Source organism: Coturnix japonica, chromosome 7, assembly GCF_054131305.1.
Source record: "Coturnix japonica strain WE chromosome 7, WE-NBRP24, whole genome shotgun sequence".
Classification (NCBI taxonomy): Eukaryota; Metazoa; Chordata; class Aves; order Galliformes; family Phasianidae; genus Coturnix; species Coturnix japonica.
Genome location: NC_140669.1, coordinates 4,818,215 through 4,834,988, shown reverse-complemented (window position 1 = coordinate 4,834,988; position 16,774 = coordinate 4,818,215). Strand labels below are relative to the sequence as shown.

At 38.4% G+C, this 16,774-nt stretch overlaps 1 protein-coding gene across 4 annotated transcripts in view; it reads right to left on the bottom strand.

The window, feature by feature from the left end:
* Positions 1–1,043: 1,043 nt before the first annotated feature.
* Positions 1,044–16,774, bottom strand: part of LOC107317000 (von Willebrand factor D and EGF domain-containing protein-like) — a 162,922-nt gene continuing 147,191 nt past the window's right edge. For 3 of the 4 annotated variants that reach the window (XM_015869184.3, XM_085552979.1, XM_085552980.1), the window contains 4 exons: positions 15,401–15,496; positions 14,116–14,211; positions 8,634–8,731; positions 2,312–2,509 (listed from right to left, as the gene is read on the bottom strand). In XM_015869184.3, coding sequence (XP_015724670.2) covers positions 2,495–2,509; positions 8,634–8,731; positions 14,116–14,211; positions 15,401–15,496 — 305 coding nt within the window. In that variant the 3' untranslated portion in view covers positions 2,312–2,494. Of the gene's footprint in view, positions 2,510–8,633; positions 8,732–14,115; positions 14,212–15,400; positions 15,497–16,774 lie in introns of all 4 variants that reach the window. The other variant, XM_085552978.1, reaches the window with a different exon arrangement.

Genomic DNA, 16,774 nt, shown 5'->3' with positions numbered 1-16,774 from the left:
AGTGAGACTGCTGCCTTAATGGGGAGTTACGCTGATGTGATCTGTGACGCTGCATTACAGACCTGTAGGTTGCCTGTAGTCTGATGTCAGGGAGTCACCTTGGTGTTGTCCTCTATGAGCCATTCTTCTGGATTTAAAAGCACACACAAACTGTCCTCAAAGATGCAAAAGAACTTTCTGATTTTCTTAAAATAGGTGGGATGTATCCTGTCCTAAACAGTCACTCCTAGAAACACAGTAAGAGGCTGCAAGGCACTGAAAGCTTGTTTTAGGCTTTCAAATCCAATCTTGGCAAGGGATTTTGTTCATTAGCACTGTCTCTTGTAGACATTATGGAGGCAAGGTAATAGAAATCTTTTTTATCGATTGGGGCTGTACTTCAAGAAAACAGTAATTGCCACCCTAAATTTAATTTGTAGATACTTATCTGGTGCCAATGTTCTGTTTTAGTATTAATGTCTTCCTGGAACTGCTAATGTGAATGCAAAAAACCTTAAATTCATATTAGCATTACTAATTGTGTTCTAGATCAGTATGAAGTTGATTTTTGGTTTCTAAAGAGAGACTAAAAGAAAGAAAGGGACAGACTTGTCAGCAGAGTCATTTTCAATAGAACAAGAGGAGCTGGTTTCAAACTGAAAGTGGGGAGATTTAGACTGGATACAAGGAAGAAGTTTTTGCAATGGGAGTGGTGAGAGCTTGTATGTCTTGTACCTGGAGACACTCAAGGCCAGGCTGAATGGGTCTCTGAGCACCTGATAGAGCTGTGGGTGTCCCTGTGCACTGCAGGAAAGTTGGACCAAATGGCCTTTAAAGGCTCTCTTCAAACTTGAACAATTCTGTGATTACATGATTTTTGTTCTTATTTTTACTTAAGAAAGCATAACACATATTTTGGAAGGCTGGTCCTTCAACTGAATGTTTGCTTAGTAAGAAACCTGCAAGAAGTGGCAAGTTTAATTTATATTTTTTTATTGTTTTGCATTTGGAAACTATATGTTGGATCTGTTTCTAACATAAAATGAAAGGCAAAACATCAGAAATGAAGAATAGAAAACCATTTATTGGAAAACAGAATAGATGCATATAAAAGCATTTTGCTATATACAAAGTTAGCCATGGATAAGAAGAAAACACTACTATTATGAGCTGGGCCAAAGGGAGGAGGAATGATTCTGTCAGTTTTTCTAGCTTTTTCATCTCTTAATTTGCAGTATTCTGAGATCTTTCAGTCGGTATTTTTTTATTCTTACCAACTGGCAGCAAGGGTCAGATCAAACCTTACATCTAGTTACTGTTGCAGCCCCGAAGGTTCAATCAAAAGATCCTTTTTGTGTGATTGTTCCCTTCAAATTGCTTTTGGAATAGTGAGGGAATGTCAAAACTTCTGTATTCCTGCATCAGGACATGGACATTTTGATCTATAGTTGTTCTGAATAACCCAGTCATACAAATAAAAAGAGAGCACGAGTGCCCAGATGATGATTTGGGGTTTACCTTACTGAACCTGAAAGTTGTGTGAGGTGACAGATTAAAATGCTTGTCAGGTAAACTTGTAATTAATTTATTTCTGTCCTTCTTTTCACACCTTCCATCTCTTTCCTGGGTTTTGTGCCACTGCTCCATCCCATCTGACATCAAAACCATGCTGTGTGATGAAACAGTCAGAAGTAGCATTCTGTAGATCTGAATAGAATGTGAGCTTTTGAGAGTATTTCAGTAAGCATCTTTGTTGTATCATTAAAAAGCTAGTTTTCTAAACTGTTTCCAGGGATTAAGGTGTCATGGCTATGTGGGACCTCGTATCCATAGCACGTCAGCCATTGACTCGCATAGGAGCAATGTATAGCTATGACTGAGGGCAAGATGAACCTGTGTGTAGGTGCAACCAAATGCCAGCATTTCATCATGCACTGTGTTGATACCTCCTTAAGTAAATGCAGACACATTGGCAACCTGGAAAACTGAAGCGTCTGGCTCTAGCAGGTACTCAGTGGAATGATGCTACAGGCTGGAGTTGGTATCAGTAAATATTACTGAGGTCCTTCCCTTGGTAGTCCCTGGAATTTGTCAGACAAAGTGGGATCTTACGTACTTATTTTCTCTGGAGAAAGAACCTGTTTTAAAACAAACAAACCACCACCGACAACAAAAAGCCTGGCATGACTGAAGACATTTATATGTGCCTTCAGGTTTTAGTGAAAGCAGAGTAACAGGACACTAAAAATCTTTGTGTTATTTGCGGGCAGGGGTAGTCACTGTGATGGTGATGTTCCATCTGCAGATCAGAAATGTGAGCCTAAGCCACAGGTAGTTTTGAAAGTAGAGGTCTGTTTATTGATGTATGCCTTGGTGTTTTAATACTTCTTTGTGACTATAGGAGAGTAGAAGCAGTGATGTCTTCTCACTGTGTCTTCCCAAATGAAAAATGCACTCAGTTCAGGATTATCAATACCCAAATGATTGTCTTCATTGTCCTGCTGTTATGTTATCTTCATCCTGTTGGTAGCTGCAGAAACAGAGATGAGTATTCAGCCTCTTATGGAACTATGGAATAAATGTTCTTATGCATGTGGTGTAAGAAATATCACGCATGGCGTTCAAATGATTTATTATAGTTACTGTTTTTTGCTTTTGATTTTCAACATAATTATGGCCAAATCACAAGGAGCATTTTTTTTCCACAACTTTGACTTACATAACCAAAGATTTTATTAACCGGGGAATGAAGAACATGTTTTTGAAAGGGACTAAGCAGTGAAGTGATGAATGGAACTGTTTCCAAAGCATGCACATAAAGTGATATCATCTAGCTAAGGCTGATTTCTGCTCCATCGCTTCAACAGGAAAATAGCTATATTGCTGAAATGATTCGGCTTAGGCTCTATTATTTGCAGTGGCGCTTGACAGTTATGGAGTTGGAATTCAATTTCTTTCATCTAAAGCAGGTGTGCCTTAAAAAAAAGTCACTCTGCCACTTCTGTGTAATGCATGGAGGTTGTTGGCTTCTTGCCTGAAAGCATTTCAGTGCACTTATCCCATTTTCATACAGCAGAAGTTGTCCGTGAATATCATCCTGGTTTAAATACATGAGTGAATTTGCTTTATCCCAAAACAAGATAATCGATGATATGAAAAGCTTTATTTTATGCTAGCACATAGATTTAAGAACCCATTTTGAAGGGCAGTTTTATAGAAAGCTGTATTAGAAAGCATATAAAAATGTTGATATTAATTTATTATTCAGGGCTAGAAGAAAGGTCCTCCTTGATCTTGATATATCTGTATTTGATATGACAGCTTATCCTTGATATTAACATTATGTATCCAAGTGCTACTTCCCTTTCTGACTCTAAAATACCTTACCTTAGTTTTTGATAGTGATGCATACAGGTAGCAGTTGTTTATTTGTGAACAGTACATGGTGCATTTAGTTTATAGGAAAAGAGAGGGTACTTCTACGAGTGCCTGCTGGGACTCAGACAGGTCTGGTTAGAGTAAAGATTCATTTTATGTAGAAAAACTGCACATAAAATCTGAAAGACTAATATGTATTTTTTCAGGTCAGATAAAAACTTATGCTTTCATGCCTGGCTCATAGTCTGCATTTCCATATGCCTACATACACAGTTATACTAAAACACTTATTAGGATTTTGGATGTATATATATATGTGTGTGTGTAAATGTATATGTGTATATACATATGCATACATATATATGTATATATACAAATGAAATGCTGCAAAAGGCCCTGTCCTGCTTGGTAAAAATGTGAAAATGATTCATGATGCCTCTGAATACAATGAGCATGGACAAACAAGTATATGTGTCAAAGACATTCAGTGTTTTGGTGAGGAAGCCATCAAATTTAAGCTAAATTAACTAATTAATTACATTCCTTTGTAGTAAGCAAATTGTCTGACTAATATGCACAGCATGGGTAGCTCCATTCTGCTTTTATTTGACTTTCTTTTCTTATCTCTTAGTACTTCCAAGTTTTTGTAATATAATTTATGTAAGCCACTTTCCCCTAGAACTCCATAGGTCAATAGTGTCTGTATTTACAGATGCTGAACACAGCTTGTGTAATTTGAATGTGATAACTCGTGGTTTAATGTCTCTTGATCATAGAATCGTAGACTCATGAAGGATGGAAAAGAACTCTAAGATCACACAGTCCAACCATCCATGTATCACCAATGTGGCCCACCACACCATGTCCCTTAATACCACATCAACACATTTCTTGAATGCTTCCAAGGATGTTGACTCAACTACATCCCTGGGTGGCCCATTCCAGTGCTTGAGCACTCTTTCTGAGAAAATATATTTTGATATATAAAAGAAGAAAGTAATATCAATGTTAAAGCCACTAGTTGTAGCAAAGTGCATTTTCAGACATTACTGAAATCAGCAGTATGTTTAATCTTTGGAAGATCATCCCTGAATTCATTCATATGGAATGTGAATGTCTTGTTGCTGTTTGGTTTACTGGTAAATTCCCATGTTAAAATTGTCAGCTATGAAGTTTGCCTTTTTCATTCTCTGTTTTCTGAAAGCAGTTAGACTCCTCGCTATCTTTATGCTTTGGAATATAGATTCAACAGACAGACCAGTCTAGGCATTAATATTTAAGTTGTTTTTGGGGTAACACAGTAATCACGATAGCTTGCTGTGCATTCATATCTAACTAGATATCATTGCTTGGCTTAAATTAATTCTGTTGGCTTAATGAATGCTGTTTCTTTAATCCATTTAGAAAGAAAAACAAACAACCCAAGAAGGAAAGCATGATTGTATTAGATAAGGCAGAAGTTACAAATATACCTTTCAACTTTCAGTAAAGCTCCCTGTTCTACCATTGGTGCAGTGGTTATCCTGGTCTCTTTGGGACTCAGGCCAAAGTTGTAGGTAAATGTGGTTACTCTGGAGAAGGGAACCATATAGTGTGGGGTTTTGCTTTTGAGTCACCCCTTCCAACCATGAACAAATGGACTCTGATGAGTGCCTTGAATGTAAAAGTCAGCGTTAGCATTTGTCTTCATGTCTGCCACAAAACTTCTCGCTAAATTATCTGGATCTCTCAAAGAGTCGATATAAATTAAAAATACACAAAAGGTTTGTAAGAGAGTGATTGCTATTCTAGCAAGTTCATTAGCCTTCTGAGGAACGCTTTTGGCAGGCTTTGTTTAGCAGAACTCCAAAACAAAGTAAACCAAAAATGTCAGGAAATGAATTGCAAATCACTTGGCAACATAGAAGTGAGAACTAGGAGGTAGATGATGAATAATTTGGGAAAATGTATATTGTTCCTCAAGGAATTTTAACTGCACCGAAGGGAACCATATCAAACATTACAACTGAGAAAGGGGAATAACTTTATTAAATGAATATGGGCAGCACAGCTACTCCAAACAGACGAGCTAAACCAGCCTATAGACACTGTTTAGTCTGAGGAAAAAAAGAGTTCTGCAGCAAAGCTTTTTATTCCCAGCTCCCTGTATCTATCTTCTTAGTGTGTTCAGCCTATCCTCTGAAAAATATACTGCTAAAATGAATCTTTCACTCTACTGTTGTGAGACTAAGTTGAAGACCAGAAATAAAGTTCAAAGGAAGAAATTGCTCTTCTAAAGTGGATAAGGGGCAATTACCTTGCATCTCCTTCCCTGGGAAAGGGAGGTTGGCAAGATTGAGTTAGCTGCAGGTGCAGTCACCTGAGCATCCCTAGGCAGCTGCTGCTGAGGGAAGGGAAGAGGCTGCTCAACTCCAATTTAAGCCATATTTTTTGATAAATGTTGCATGCCACTACTACTGTATTTTCCCTGCTACTTGAAGGTTCATTACAGAAACAGAGCAAAGCAAGAGTTTTAACTCCCATAGCAAAACACAGAGGTGAATCTAACAAGAGAGGATTGTAGATGACACAGGCAAGGCTAATGTGTTCAGTGCCTTATACTCTGTCTTCACAGAAAGGTTAAATGTGACAAAAGGTTTAACATGTTCAGAATTAGTAAGAGAACAGGAGTTCAAGGGAGAGCAGGCAAGGAACTGAATATTTAGGATCAGATAAGTCAAATTGAAGGTCAGTTTACAAGGTGAAATGGCTAGGCAATAAACTGGGTTTTGAGTTTATGGTTTGCCAGCTACTTTAACTCCCCATATAGAAAGCCTTCGCTCGTAAGAGGAATTTTACATGGAACAGGTTAATAGGGCTTCATAGAGTTTACCTGAGCTTACTTAAATATAGGGTTTCTAAATGGGCAGTCATTAGCTTTGAGTACTCCTAAAGGACAGTCTCCTGAAAAGCACAGTATATATCTTTTAATAAGAAAAAAAGGGAAAGGAAAAGCAAGGTGATGACAGTCATTTGGGTATCTGGGAAGATACTAAGGCAAATTCTGACATAGTTGTGGTAATCATGCTGATGGGTCAAACAAAATAAGCAGGGTGATATTCCTGTCTGAGAAGCATTATCAGAGAGTGACTGTGTCAATGGTTTGCTGCCAAGATGGATACTGAAAGGCCCTGACTTTTTTCTACTCTTTGGTACTGTCATCAATGTCTTAGGCAATGAGATGTCACATTTTTGAACGGTGTCACACTTGGAGGCAATGCAATCAGGTTGAGAATGAAAAATCTTTCTGATGAGTGGGTTAAACAATTGGAAATCCATGAGAAAAAAAATAAGTAAAGGTATAATAAAGGCTGTGCTCACAAAGGAAAAGTCAACTGCATGGTTGCCAAATGGAAAATAAGCCATTAAGTATCAGCAGCTTGGAGCACTGAACTGGTTATAGTGCTGTAGCAGAAAAATGTAAATCTCTTGTTGTAAATGTATTGACAAGAGAGTCTGAAGCCAGTGGGAGGCAGTTAGTGGTTGGACATGAGCAGCAGAAATGGGTTTGACACCTGATTGGTTTAAGTTGAGGAAAATGAGAGAAAATCAGGGAGGGGTGGCTGTATTTGTCTTCAGACCTTCAAATGTGTAAAATTCTTTAAAGCTTGTTCAATTTGTTCCCTTATAAATTAGTTCTTGGGAGGCCTGTCCTCCCAGTATTTCGGCAGTAATAAGGATATGAGTTCCTATGTTCACTATTCAGTGTAATCAGTGCTAGTTAAAAAGCATTATCATGTCTCATAATTTTTAACTTTTTAGAGGGGCAGCTTGTTTGACTGCATATCACCATGTAATTTAAACAAGACACCCTTAAACCTATCACTTTTATGACTAACTGTGACATTTGCACTAAGCAAAGCTCACAGATTGAAGGAAGCCTGTTAATTCTCTTTTATTCAGAACGTTTCCTTCCTCACATCAAAGCAATGCACGTTCATATCAGTGCCGCCAATCACTATTTCTGCAGAATGAGCTGTGAAACTGAAAGGTGCTTCAAACAGTCTTGAAAGAATGTGAGATGAATCATTGCTAGAGAGCTGGGTGTTTACATGTATCATTGATGCCTTGGCATTCTGGACATACATAATATGCAAAGTATTTTTCTATTTTTTCTCTCTTTTTTCTTTTTTTTTTCCCAGTAATGATTTACTGTGTAATAGTTTATTCATGTGAAAAAGGAAGCCTGGCATTTGATTTAATATTTTTTGTGAAGTGCAACAAAGTTCCACTTCATTTGTGAATGGAAAATATCATACATAACACTTTCACAACTAAAATAACACTCCAAAATCAACCCCTAGTAATCTCAGTTTGGCATTTCCAAAAGGCAACTCTCAACCTCAGAAGGGAAAGTCCTTTGGGTACAACTGCAGACAGCAACTCTGTTTTATCTTGGCTTCTTCTTGCACTTGTTTGGACTTATCCCATTAATTCACTGATAAAATGCACACCACGTTTTCCTACTGCACAGCCAACCTGTTTAATAGCTTATATAAGATATATATATATATATAAACCTGAAATACTCATCTTATCTACATCAGCTGCATATCAGTATTGATATAGGAGTTATAATTTAGTGTGAAGATGTACTTGTTAAGAAAATCCATATAGGACTTTAATTATGGTATTAAAATCTAATTATCGTTAACAGAATCAAATGACAATCTGAATAGATTTTGCTACTATCTCTAATGTCTGATGTAACTGAAAGGGAAAGATGTTGATTTTTCCTAGTCTTTGCATATAGGTAAATGAGAGGGCAGTGTGCCATTTTGAAAACTGGAGATTGGCAAATGACTTCATGTTGGAGCAAGTGGCTGGTTAAGGAAGGCAGTAGGGATGAAGAACTGAGCAGTGTTTGGTGGTGAGGGTCAATTGCTTGGGCTTGACTGCATTCAGGGACATCTCTTCAGGATATACTCTGCAGATGATTAGTGGATTTGGGCAGGAGCACTGCATTAAGGATGAGGCTAAGTATCATAATAGATACAGCTTTTTAAGGTTTTGTATTTGAAGGATTAAACTGTTCCTTAAGGGAGAATTTTGTACAGGACTTGGATGCAGGTTTAGTTGGCAGCTTAGTGGTCATTAAACTTACTTTATAACCTTACTTACATCTTCCATAAGGTTACTAAGACTTTAATCCTTCTTCCTGTAAACTATTTCAGTTACATTCAGCTATTTTTGTCTCTCTTGCTATAAGAATGCAGTGTTTTTGGCTGATACCTTACCTTCTTTCCACATGCTGACCCAGTATAGCCACTTCTGCATGCACAGACATTTGGTTTTATGCATCTGCTTCCAAACAGACATTTTTGCTCACAAATTGCTATAAATGAAAGATAAAGTTGTTTAGGAATGCGTTTATTCTAAATCTTGTAATTAGAAAGGAAGTCCTCGAAAATGATACAATGAAGATGTGACAAAAAATATCAAGGTTCTGTGGTTTCATGTGATGGAGAAAAGGATAATAAAAATACTTAGGCATTACAAAATGTTTGCCATTGGCTTTTCTACATGTCTGTTGCATTTACAGTCTTCCTGCTTTATTTTTTCCCCTTGCTTATGGAGAAAGAGAAGCGTGTGCCAAAGTAACTACCTTAGCTCAGCGGAAAATGGGTCAGAAAAGCTCTGATCTGGAAATCCAGGATACATTCTGGGCACTGACGGCTGGGTCAGATTTGTGCCAAAATTGATTTTCTTTTGTTCCATGTGAAGTGAAATAACAGCTCTTAAAAGAACTTTCTTGACTCGGGATGCAAAGATTTGTTAAATATTTTCTCCCCCGAGTGGTTCCATTACAACAAATAAAAGGGAGAATTTTATGCATGCTTCAAAACTCTGGAATCCAGGGTGTGTAATTTTCATGTCCCACAGAATCAGAAAGGGAATCAAAATAACTTTTAATCTCATCTAGGCTGCCACATCACTTATATTTGAAGACATTCTGTTAATAAAACACTCAGTGCTCTTTATCTTTCTTTAAGAGATTAACAAGAAAGATAATGAATTGACTTACTCAAATCTCAACCATTTTTCCATCCTAATCAGCAGTTTATGACATTGTTTTGGCTTAGAGGAAAGAGAGCAACCAATTTAATAGGGCAGCAATTCAAGAACACGTCATAGTATCTTAATTTGATCTTACGAGTTAAACCTCCTGTACGTATTGCCAAATAAACATCAACAAGTGAATTCTTTTATTTTCTTGCCTTGGAAACCCATATAGGAAGCTGCTGACCATACACTGTTAAGTTCTAAATATAAATTACATGTCATTGTCTGTCAGTGAAGCTTATGACAACAGCTGTCTATGTTCCATACCATCCGATCTGAAAAAGTTTAATGTATACAAATGTGAGGACAGTTATAATAGTGCTGTGGTGACCTTGGAAGGCCAGCCACAAGCTACAAAGATTCTCCTACCTGTGGTTGTTTAAAAAGAGCATCTTGTAATTTTGCTGTCATTGTCTACTGCAAATAGGTAGTCAGCTCTATCAGAGTACTGTGACAGCTAGCACTCCGTGAGAAGGTTGGGATTTTGCCATATTAGGGAATACTAACATTTAAATTTGTCTTCTGAACATCAGACTGAGAGCTAAGGGAAAGAGGAATGAGGAACGTAACTTCCTGGTAATCCACACATCCTCAAAAGAAGAGGCTGTATAGCCTGGTAAGCTGCTGGTCCTGTGAGTGCAGACAGATAGCAAACAGTGTTTCATTCATGGGAATCAAACAATTCCCACTTTCTGCTAAGGGAGTGTACTGTCAGCAGAAGGGGCCTTTTCCCAGTTGTGTTCCACTCTACAGTGGATTTTGTTCTAGAAGAGAGACTACTATGTATGATATTACTACATATAACCTGATGTGCACTTGGGCACAGGTAAAATGGATTTCTGTTATCTCGTTGATAGTTCGTATAATAAAAGCAGGTAAGGAAAAGAGTAGTCTCCCCTCCACCCGTTGCTTCCTGCTGCAGTGCTCAGAAAAGCACGAGCTCGGTTAGGAGAAAAGTTAAAAACATTTTGGGAGAAAATTGGAATTGAAATCACAGAGGGTAATAACATAGCTGAAGTTTAAATGAATATTTCATAGATGTATTTACAAGGGATGCTAAGCCTCTAAACACTAAAAATGACACAGGCCGTGTATGCATTATCCTGTACAGATTCAGCAAAGAAAGTCATTTAGTAAGCTAAGCTTATGATAAAATTATAATCAATAAATGCCCATTACAGAAGGAGATTTATCCCTGAATGTTAAAAGAACAGAGCTATAATTTGCATGCAAATGACAATCTTTCTTACGAGTTTTCTTTTCTTAAGAATTGAAAGGGTTACACAGGAAAACTAGTAGCAAGCCTGTCTGAGATGTTCAAGACAGAAGGAGAGAGAATGAGCTCAAATGTTGAGAAAATTATAAGGCTTTAAGCTTGACACTTACAACATGCAAATAAAGAGAAGATATTCTGAAGGGCAAATGAGAAGCCAGTATAGGTTCAATAATATTAGAACAGAAGACAGCAGCATGAATTTTAATGATGAAGATCCTTCACAACTATAACCTTCCTTATATTTTATAATTAATTATTAGAATTGTGCCTTGATCCTGCACTCTGATCTTTAATAGTCTTATATCCTTGGCCAAAAGCCTGCTGACTTTACTGGCTTGTGTTTTGTCTAAATCTGTTGGGGCAGTCAGATTGTACCATCAGGTCTTCACTGCTTTGGTCTAATAGTTCTTTTCTAGCTCAAGAAAAAGAGAGAGATGAGTTAACGCCTCAAGAGGGAGGGATACCCCGCAGACATGGGGATTTAGAATGGGTATCTGGTCTGAGATGGGAAGGAAATAATTGATGGGGAAACATAGTGATTCTGTGGTACTGTTTCTTTGTTTTCCAAGAGGGAATTTTTAGAACATTTGTGCTGCTTTTATGAGTATATGAAGCTTTTCCTGTCTGTGGGCAAGACATTGCATATTTCAAATGATGTTTTTTAGCCTGTTTTAGTAATTTCCCTACATTTGCAAGGCTGTCTGAAACTTGACCGTTGCTCCTTAAACTATGACCATAAAAGTCATAAGAACTTATCAAGGATAATGTGTGTATTCCACAGCACACCGTATTTGTTGGGACAAATGACCTATTTTATTGATTCTCTTTCAGAAGCTATTCTGTGCAGTTACAGATGAGTGGGGAAGAAAACCATTCTCTTGACTGACCTCTTTATTTGCAGTCTGATAAAAGAGGACTATTGGATTTTGTCCATTACTGCTGAAACAATGTCTCCTGAAAGTCTCTTTTACCTACTCTTACTCTTGCCAAATTCTGCAGTATAGTGGTAGCCAGAGACTGGTAAAACTGCAAGAAAAATACCCTGCACAGACATCTCTGGAATGTCACTGAGTTTGACTGATCATAGCATTGAGAAATTCATAATTCACCACATTAAACGGAATGAGATTTCATTGCACATCATTGCAGAAGAGGCAAAGTGTTTGCTTGCATGATTGCACCTCCAAAATGCAGCAGACCTGTTCCAAATTAGATACAAGCTTCATAACGTATGGTGCTACATCTGAAAGCAGAGTTCAGTCTTGCTCTCTGAAGCATTTTCAAAATACTGGAGAGATAAAATTATTCTGACTTGGACAGTGCCAATCTTCATTGCAACAGAACAGAAAATCTGCTCTGGGTTACTGTCAATGTATCATTTGCTGAAAGGCTGAAGGATTTCTGACTGTCACTTATAATACAGATCTATGTACTTCTTTCTGGGTGAAAGTTGGCAGGAAAATAGAAGGCATCACTATTTGCACTTGGAAGTACTTAATTATTAGTAGCCTAAACTAGAGAAATGTCATCTTTTGCTTTTTCTGGTTTTACAGAGGACGGGGAAGATGAGATCTAGGGAAGATTTTATTGTGGCAGCTATATCTATTGCTGCCTCCAAACAGCCTGAGCAGTTCATGTAAGCTTGGGCCATCTCTGTCATCTTGATAAGGGCAGCTGCATGAATTAATAGGCTGAAAGCAGAGAATGAAACTGGGCTTAGCTGAGTCCCACCTGTGCCTGAACAAGTCCCAAGATCACAAACCAGCCCAAATTCCTTCTGGATCACAGGGGGAGGTACAGTGATTGCTGGGAAAAGTTAGCTGGGATTTCACTTTTGTAAAGAAAGTGACTTTTTGCTCTATTAAACCAAAATTATATGGGTACATATAATGGACTCATATCAAATATTTTGCTGTTAAGGGAGTGTCAAAAGCAGGGGGAACCTTGCAGGCTGAAATTCTTGGGCAAAGTAGTTTGCACAGGGAAGCAGTACAATGGGTGCAATGTCCCTTTGCAGAAGTGCAGTGGTTCTGGCAGAGGGCATGGGTTTTCCCCACTGACAGTGGGCAGTGCTGGGATGCCTTCAGAGAGATTAACACACATTTTTCACAGCGCTCTAGATTTGGGTGGTTGGGCTCCCATGTTAAAATACAAAGCCAGACTTGGTTTCAGGGGTTACACTTCTGTGCAAAACTTTATATGTAACATCTGTGAGGATGAAGACTTTCTTGTTCCCCCGCTTCCCGCATGCACCATTGTGAATAACCTGGAGCAACATTATAAGACCTAACCATCTGCTCTCTGACTATAGTCTCTATTCCTTTATTTAAAAAACAGTGAAATTCCAACCACTTGGTGGTTATCTGTGTTTGTTGTGAGACTTTGGAGTTACCAGCATCTCCTTTTGGGCACAGAACTGATTTAATTCCATGCTACAACAGAAACAAGGGAAAAAAACAGTAAAAACAGGGTGACTATCAAGTGAACAGATCTGGAGGAAAGATTCAAAGGAGCTGATTAAATAGATGAAAAATGGCCCAGGCTTGTGTGCCTGCATTGTACAACAGAAATGGGTAATGACAGTAAACCTTACTTGCCTTGCACCAGAGCAAGCATGATTTGTTTATTTATTTAATAGACTGACTTAGGAATATATCATCAACTAATAAATAACTTTAAACATTACAATGTTTGAACTAGCAGACAGCTGGCACAAAGAAACAATTACACAGCCATTGGGATTTAACTGACAAAAGATTTCCATAAGTAATTATGCTCTGTGAGTGTGAGAGGAAAGAAAGATTACCCTTTAGAATGGATAATGCCTTGATATTTTCCCCGTGACCTTTTACTGTAAAACTAATAACACACACACACTGCAGTGACCCCACATGCAATGGGCAATAACGGGTCTCCTTCTACTCCAGGTTTTTTGCTTCCCACACGTACAAAGCCATCTCAGTGGTTGGACTGAATGCATAATGTGTGCAGGGTTGGACTCTTGGGTTAGCAGGCACATAGAACTTCTGCCCGCGCTTAATGCCATCTGGATATGCTGAATAGGATATTGCATCTCCTATTTTCCCTGACCCTCTTTTTTTTTTTAATGTATAGTCTTTCAAACCATTGAGCTTAAAATCTGCTACTTTTTTCTGATGGAACTAAGGGATGAGTTTGTGCGGTCTAAGAAATGTCTTTGAAAGCAGTAGTTTTACTGACATCATACAATACTTCTAACAAACAAAGGGCATAATTTACATGCTAATAAGCTGATGGTTGCCCTTTCCATGTAAGGCAAACATAGTAGAAAAGTGGCTATGTGAATATCTCCGGTGCAGCACGTATGGCTACGAGCCTGTGATAATAAGAGCAGCACTTACGGGTCTGGCACAGCATTCCCACCCATCCTTCAGGGCACTCGCAGATGTTTGGACCTATACATTCTCCTCCATTCAGGCATTTCTGCAGGCAAACAGCTGGACAGAGTGACATGAGACAAGTGAGAAGAGGTAGACGGTATACCCAGATGTTCCAAAGCTGACTGAAATAACGGCCTGCTAGGGTTCATTTCAACTGGGCAATTTCCAAAGGAATGGACGTGCTCTCTTTATCAGATAATCTGTATTTAGGATTATTTGATATTTGCTTCTTAAGAAATGTATCTTTGATGACTGCCTTCTGGTAGCTTGGCTATTCCTAACATTTAGCTCACTTCCAGGTAAGAATACTCTCAATATGATATGTTCATCTGGTATACTCACATGTGTTAGATGCATATAGCAAATTCCACATTGCAAGTAATCCCGTAGTAGGATTTGGTATGTTTACTGTCTATAGTATGTCTTCAGGGCTCCCAAAAAGTAAATGCGTGTTTTCATGTACACACGTGAGAAACACATATATCCTGCATCATTTAAGAATAAATTATTCACATTATAATTTCAGAACACTGGTTCTGAAATCCTACTTACTCCTAGGATCCAAAGATTAAATATCCTGTATTTTAACCTGTATTTTTATAGATATTTATCCTATATTTTACAGCGTGTCATCTGGATTATAAATTTATTCAGTTAATCCGTCAACATTCATGGTAACAAATAGCCACATAAGGAAAAATATTCCTTGAAAGTATTTTAGGGTAAGAGGTTTTGTTAATTCTATTTTTATAACCCTAAGTCAGATATGGGAGAGTTTACAGAGTGAGAGCACATCTTTCCTGAAATTATGCACCAATATGTAGCTGGTGACCTTGAGAGTACATCAGTTGGCAAGGCTTTATAGCAGGCTTTAAGTAGTTCTGTATCTTGAAATATATGGCGTTTCTTTGTAAAATACAGCAAAATATGTGAAGGTATTAAAACATAAAATCAATGCTTCAGGTTTAATACTATTAAAATGAATTTCCGTAACAAGAGGTATAAGAGACAGCTGCATAAAGTAGAACAGGGGTTCACCTGCATAGCTTTCTTTCTCTGTATGCAACAAACACTTATAGCATTTTGTATTGCCTATGATTGAAACTGCCTTTCTTCAAACTGCTAGAGGAGCAGAACGAATTATATTCACTGTAGTGTTTTTTAATGTTAAGACAAGGTTACAATTGATGTTGACCGGCCTAAGTAATGAACAATGATCTGTCTGACGGATGGTAGAAATGCTTACGTTTATTGCAGTGCTTTCCTCTCCAACCAGACGGGCAGTCACAGACATTTGGGCTTACACATTTCCCTCCATTCATGCACGCAGGATCACAGACACCTGCAGATACATAGCAAATGAAGAACATAGTGACTGGAGAAAAAAGGAAGACTTTACTAGAGACTTCATTACATCTTAAAGGCTGTGGATGCCCTTCCCTGGAGGCATTCGAGGCCAGGCAGGATGGGGCTTTGAGCAACCTGGTCTAGTGGGTGTCCCTGTCTGTCTATAGCAGGGGGTTGGAACTAGATGGTTTTAAAGACCCTGTCTTTATGAACATCTAATGATAGATTCTCACTGTTTTGGCATATCAAAGATCTGCAGTCCCAACAAAGCAAATCCTGTGACTGTAATGTTTAGATAGAGTAAGATGCCGCATGCAAGAACCCAAAGTCACCATCTATTCTTTCTCCTTGACTGTTACCAGAACTGGAGGATGTAAATGTAAGCGATGAGTAGAAGAGAAGAAAGCAGTGTTGCCCAGTAAACGAACTGGGGAAGGAAAGTCAGGAGGAGTCTGGCAAGGTTTTGAGAATACACTACTGTGGAACAGCTTCTGCTCTTGTTTAAGCTTTATGGGCACAGAGCTCTGAAAGTAGCATAACGCACCCAGAGCCTCAAAATGGGAATTATATTTTAAAAATATCATGCAAATAAAACCAACCAGTGTTATCTGGTGGGAGAATGACCTTTTGTTCCTCTCTTAGGCATAACATCAGGCATCTTTAGATGAGCAGATTTAGATTCCCTGATTATTCCTCAGAATATCTACAGGTACATAGAATGGGATGCACTGAATTATTGTTTGTGTGGCTTTTTGTGTCCTGGTCACTTGCTCTTTTCCTTCAGTGCAGATGCAGCACTGGCTGTTCTAAGAGCTCCATGGCTGCTCTTACTTGGCTGCCACATTTGCATTTTGCTCTGTGCCAAAGCTCACAAGTCTCTCAGCATGGTGACCTGCCCTCAGGCATGTCAGACTTACCCATGCTTATAAGGGCTGCTTGGACCCAAGCCCTAAAACTGTCATCTCCTTTTTCCTTCTTTCTCCATCTCTCCTGATCCATGCTGTAATCTTGGCATCTGCTTACTAAGGCTAACAGGGATCTAGAGTTCTTGCTGAACTCTCAAAAAGTGCTGCAACGCCAGTCAAAACCTAGATGAATTTAAGGAGTTATGACAACTGTAACTCTGAGTTCATCTTCCCCCCTCCCCCTTTCCTTCTCTCCTTTTTTGATTTCTTGTCACCCATAACAGACTTTTGACGTCCAGTTTTATATTGTGCTGTGTTTGGCTTCTCGTTTCAATTATAAAACAGCTTAGATATTCACTATTTAGAAA